The sequence below is a fragment of the Limulus polyphemus genome, unplaced genomic scaffold, assembly GCF_000517525.1.
Source record: "Limulus polyphemus unplaced genomic scaffold, Limulus_polyphemus-2.1.2 Scaffold558, whole genome shotgun sequence".
Taxonomy (NCBI): Eukaryota; Metazoa; Arthropoda; class Merostomata; order Xiphosura; family Limulidae; genus Limulus; species Limulus polyphemus.
Genome location: NW_013666168.1, coordinates 374,594 through 381,030, shown reverse-complemented (window position 1 = coordinate 381,030; position 6,437 = coordinate 374,594). Strand labels below are relative to the sequence as shown.

Sequence of the window (6,437 nt, the reverse complement as noted above, 5' to 3'; positions counted from 1 at the left end):
GTCATACCAGTCAATTTAATATCTTAAATTTATGATGCTTTTATGTAACTGTTTATGAGCCTAACCTGGTTTTTTACTTGCAGTTACCTTTTTTTTTATTAAGGAATATGTTTTCTTTGAATATTTAAAAAAATTTCACATATGATCAGTGTCTCCAAAACTCAGCTGCCTAATTCACAACAGATAATTCTTGTCGCATCCCTTCAAAATTTGCTTTTTTGAAATTGGTAACCAAAATACCATTATTCCTTATCTCTATATGCAGCAAAACATCAAACCTAATACAGCAATGATTACTTTCACACAGATGTTCCCCAATTTCCACCCTCTCAATCACTTTTTTTATTTGAAGTTAACAGTAAGTCTAAAATAGCATTGTTTCTAGTTGGTTCCTTGACTAAGCACAACCTCTGCATTTATACTTCCATCCTTGTGGTTCTAAGCTCTGTTCCTCACTTAATCTACTTGGTATCTTAGTTCTGAATGACTGCAATTATTATTTGGAAGAATAATTATATAGTATCATTATTAGGAAGACTCACTGTAAATAAGCTGTATGTAAAGCTAACTTTTAGTGTTCAACCAGTTTACATGCAAACCTTGGCATTTATACATCCAATTTAGAAATGTATTTTATTCAATATTAGATTCTGTATAAAATATATAATATAAAACTTAAGGACAACAACAGACTTGTTGGTCCATCTAAACTATCCCAGCCATTAAACTATTAAAAAGAACTCAAAAGCCAGTCCTTTTCATTCAAATATTTATCAGGCATTGCCTTAAACTTTCTTAAATTTACTGCATCCACCACATCTGAAGGCAACCCATCCAAAGGTTAACTACTCTGTTAAAAAAATAAAACTATCTTAGCTGAAGATGACTCCCACCTTGCTAAAACTTAGTTATGTCTCACAGTCCTACCATACTAACAACTAAGTATAAATAAACAACAACAGATGATGCATCAACATTATCAATTCCCTTAACAATCTTAAACACCTCAATCAGATCCTCTCTAACTCTTCTCTTTTTCAAGAGAAAATTGCACAGATATTAATCTGCCCTCAAATAACAACCTTTACATTCTAGGTATTGTACCCGTAGCCTTCCTCTGAATCCTTTCCAACAATTCAGTGTCACTCCGATTGTAAAGAAGCACACAATTATCCAAATGGAGCCTAACCAATGATGTATACAAATGAACTTGCAACTTCTGTAAACTTATATTCAGTATTTTTATATTATTATATTTAAGCTTAGGGATTTTGGGACAAATTATCCAGAATAAGTCTTTTTTAATTTTTTCTGTATTTTATGTCTTAAAGTTTTAGAACCTTCCATATACAACATTGGAATTTCCTTTATAATTTCTTACTGTTTTAGCCGATGAGAAGAGAAGGAAATTCAACTTTCTACACACTTTCAGTGAAAATATAGCAGTATATTACAAAGTTACTGTGTCTACCATTGTGTTGTTTCAACCAGAAGTGTATCATTCCAAATATGAAGAATCCAAATTTGAATTCAAAGAGGTTGGAAATATTTTTTGTGTTGAATCAGTAATAAAATTATTAATGTTATGAAGTACTAATGATTATTTTAGTCACACAGTTGTATGGATTTGCACAATTACTATGGACTCCTAATACATTTTGTATAACTGTTCAAGTTTCAATAACAAAATCAACGAAGTAAATTAAATAATAAGTTTGTTTTATATAAATAATGTATAGAAGTTGTGCACGTGGTAATGGTTTTATAGGAAGGTTAAGAAACCATTAAAGACAATATCGTATAACACTTTATATAGCCATCAACATTATAACTGGCATATTAAAGAACTGTAAATAATACACTAAAAATCAACAAATGCACTTTTATCATGAAAACAAAAGCTTGTATTGATGCAAAAATAAATTAAGTAGTAATTTTCCAAAAATCTGTTTTTTAATGAGTATAATGTATATTAATAGAAATGCATTAATTTGTTTAACATGTATTAATACTTTTCTACTGGAGACAAAAATTAGTGATTTTATGGTTATTAACAGTAATAAAATGGAAAAACATCTTGAAAATTATATAAGAATTGATTTATTGTGTGATATAATATAGCCTAAAAAGTATTTTTGCTTTTAATTGTAATTTTTTCTTGATTTTAACTGAATGGGGGGAGTGTATATTCTGAGAATGACATCTTCTTAAACTAAATGGTTCTAAGAACAGAAATAATTCAAGATAAAATATTATACCTAAATGTATATGTTGTGTTTTTAAGAAATATATAAGCAAGATTAAATTGTATACTTTCAATGAAAGGTATTGATTGATTTATCAAAAATCTAAGAGAACTGAATTACATATCCCTCTAGAAAATTTTCATTGTTTTTCAAGTACAAAATTAAAGGAACATTGTGTATACCTAAAATTATAACCATAAAATAAATGTTGATTAAAAATATTTCTTTTACAGATCGGAAGAAATGGCAATAATATTGAAAAGTTTTTAATGAAACATTCTGTTCCACTTGTTGGGCAGCGAACAAGAAAAAATCTCTGGCTCTATCAAAATAACTATCCATTAGTTGTAGTATATTATGATGTAGATTTTGGTTTTGAAAACATAATTCGTAAGTATGGTTTTGTGCGAAATAATGAATTTTTGAAATTACTTTTTTTCCCAATTCTTTTCAATTTATTTTGTGGATTTTGTATAAAAAACTAATATCAGAGCAATTTTTTTTCTTCTTATCATCAGCATGGAGAGATGAATCAGCATACTGTATATGTAATTGAATTGATTTTAATACCAGCACTAGAAAGTTCCTGAAATTAAAAAAAATAAATATGCTAGGTATTTATAGAATGAAAAATGATTATATTTAACTGGCTGGAAACTTTCAGTATACATGTGTATCATAATAATATTCTTGAAGTGAAATCCTTGATTTTTTTCTTATATCCATAATGTTATATGTTCTTGTACATGTGACAGCTTCATAATGGCAGATATTCAAAATAGGTCACAAAGTACTTAATGCACATAAATATATATGTATATATATATATATGTACTGTGTAAACGTTTTTTATTCATCTTCTGGGTAAATAAAAAATTGAGTTTTTGTCAGAAAATTATATTGTCAGTTAGTAGCTTGTTCTTACACTAACATCTTATTTAAAATACATTTATGGTTTTATTTGTTCAATCTTTAATAATAAGATAATACTTAGACATGCAGTAAATGTCATAGTATGAACTTTTCATCAACCTGATGCACCATGCTTTTGAGTTTCATTTTCCTAAACTTTTGCAGCCTTCAAACATTAATGTTCCATTGTTTGGTCACAAATTTTAATCATGCAGCAAAGGAAGTTCCAAGTATTGCACAAACTTTATAAATTAATATTGAGTACTAATGCTCATTATAGCCATTCAATCTGTTTCTACATGTAAATATAGCAACTGCACAACAGGTCATTTATAAAGGAAGGTTATTCAGTAACTGCAAATTATTGAGGGTATCACATTATTTTTGTGTATGTATATATATATATATATTTGCTGTACATTTATCTTAACAGTTTATAAAGTTTTGATTTATGGACAGGAACCCAACTGGTAAGAAAAGAAGTTGTCCAGGTGGCCAAAGATTATAAAGGACAAATCACCTTTGCTATTTGCCATGAAGAAGAATTTGCAGAAGAACTAAGAAATCTTGGCTTAGATGATAGTGGAGAAGATGTTAATGCAGGATTCTTCATGACACCAAAACAACGGTATTCATTGGAACCTATTGAAGCATTTAGTGCAGAAGAACTGAAGAAATTTATTGAAACTGTTTTATCAGGTATAAAGTCCAATAAGCTCATTTTCTACTAAAATTTTATAACCCAAAAGCTATGTTGTAGAAGTAATGAACTTTCATAAGATTTCATAGTTGATGAATTGTCGATGTATTACTCCCCCCCCCCCAGTAAGTATAAGCTGCTGATGGTTGTACTTGTATTTAGTGTTGTGTTCACATGCTGCTAACCAAGAAACAATACAACAATTTAAAATAGTGTTAGGAATTGTTTTTTCAACAACGTGGTTATTTTGAATAATTACTAAAAATGCAAACACTAAACTAGTTATTTTTACTTTTCACAAAAGATTTAGACTCATAAGTTATTTCCAAGTGTAATTGTGTTTAACTTCAGTCAGTTATAGCATTGGGTTGATAGCTTTGATTCTTTTTATAAAATATAAATCTAGCTCCGACGGTTGAATAACATAGTTGCAAGGTTGAATAAGGTTCGTTATTTTCCTACCAGCATTGCTTAGTAATTTGATTACATTTCTTTTCAATCCTCACAAATATTCTAAGTTTAGTATAAATATTTCACATGTAAATAACTTGTTAACTCTATGCTAACATAAAATCCCTTCTAAAATATTTTGTATATTTACAAAGTTCAGCTAAAAGGTTTGTATTTTTGTATTATGAAATTATAAAAATACCATTTTTGAAAGAGTTAATAATGATTATGTTTATAAGTAATATTAGAGTTTAGAATAATGTGTAAAGTAATCACAAGATTAAACAAAATTTATGTCATTTCTGAAATAGATTTAAATATAAAATATTCACTTTTTATAGGCAAACTTCCAGCATACATCAAATCTGAGCCTGCTCCAAAGTCAAACACAGGTCCAGTATACACTATTGTTGGATCAACATTTGATAAGTTTGTTACAACAAATGATAAAGATGTGGTTCTCCAGTTCTGTGATTCTCTGTCTTCCTCATGCCATCGGATAGACCCAATATACAAAAAGTTAGCCAAGAAATTTATTGATCACAAAAGCATGATGTTTGGAAAGTTTGATGCCAAAGCAAATGATTTTCCAGAGATATATGATATAAGTGATTACCCTTCAATATTTTATATTTCAGCAAAAGAAAAGGATAAGCCAATAAAATATTCTGGTGAAATAACTTTAAATAATTTGATAAAATTTGTAAGAAATAATACAGATATAGAAGATGATTTAAAACAACAGTCAAAAGATGAACTTTGAATTCTACCTTAATACTCTGCACAAATATTATATTTTTATTGAGAAAAAAAGAGTCTGATATAAAGAATATATATATTATGCATGCACACGAAATTGTGGCTCAGTTTAAGTCTTTGTTTGGATTATTCTTGAATATTTTTTTTCTTTTTTGCAACAAACAAACATATGTTACTACATTTTATTCACTTATAACATTTTATGATCAATTGCCCTCAAAATTTGCTGTATATATAATGTATTGTTTTCATATCTTTATAGCTATTTCAATATAAAATTGCCAGCATTCAGATATTTTGAAAAACACTATACAGTAGTATGTTAGACATTTTAAACTTCAGCACTGTGATTTAGTTGTGTAACAACTAGTACAAAGCAAATGTATTAGCTACTATTGTGTTAAAATATAATGTGCATTAAAAAGTATATTGTCTTTAAAATATCACATGTAGTGCTACACTATTTGTAAAACTGATTGATACCATCAGTTTTAAATGCACGTTTAAGTTCATCATTTCATGGTTTGCGCCATGGTACTTCAACAATTTCTGAGATAACTAGAGTGACTGTTATAGTCTATAATTTCCTTAGATTGGATTAGCAAGCACATTGTTAGTAATTTATTTTCACTGGACTTTGTATCCTGAGACAGAAATAATACGATCATTCCAAGACCTTTCTAACATTTGTAATCCTGAATGAATAATTTGGATAGGTCCAGGGCTCTTCTCTGACCTCAAGCTACTATTATATTTGGCTATCTGCTTGAATTAATTTCTGTACAATATGCATGACTACATTTGCTATACATGCAAGTCAATTTCAGTTCTTTTCTTCAATTATTTGTCAGTGGATTTGGATCTAGGTTTTAGCTTTGTAGTCGGTATTTATTGCATTTGTAATAAATTATCTTTAAGCACATTTTTTACTCCCATAAAACTTTTAACTACCATATTTGCCCAAATATAATGCACACTTTTTTTTCTTCCAAATACTCTCCAAAAAATTGACAGGGAATTATATTTTTGAATGTTCAATATTGTTAGGTATTTTACTAGAAACTACCACCGAAAATCATTAAATCGTCAGTAAAGATTGCAAAAAATGTTTCATATCCACTGCAATGGATGATTACATGCTGTGGGAATCAGATGTGGATGAAGCAAAGGTTCAAGGAAGCAAATCCGACGGTAGCGACAATTTGAGCAATGCTGAAGACTTGTGTGAAGATGAGTGATTAGCTTACTGTATTACCACATATAAACTTTTCAATAAGTTTTGTAAAATTGACACATAAAAGAAAATTGAATGAAAGATTTCCAAAAATGTTTAATACATCAATAGTTGTTTACTGTATTTAGAAATTATT

The 6,437-nt window shown here is 28.5% G+C and overlaps 1 protein-coding gene across 1 annotated transcript in view; it reads left to right on the top strand.

Moving 5' to 3' along the window:
• LOC106459092 (protein disulfide-isomerase A4-like) overlaps window positions 1-6,397 on the top strand; it is a 32,590-nt gene extending 26,193 nt beyond the window's left edge. Inside the window, exons 7-10 of the mRNA XM_022385510.1 lie at window positions 1,390-1,538; window positions 2,480-2,636; window positions 3,618-3,857; window positions 4,650-6,397. Of these exons, the coding sequence (XP_022241218.1) occupies window positions 1,390-1,538; window positions 2,480-2,636; window positions 3,618-3,857; window positions 4,650-5,071 (968 nt within the window). The 3' untranslated portion in view covers window positions 5,072-6,397. The remainder of the gene's footprint in view (window positions 1-1,389; window positions 1,539-2,479; window positions 2,637-3,617; window positions 3,858-4,649) is intronic.
• Window positions 6,398-6,437: the final 40 nt, after the last annotated feature.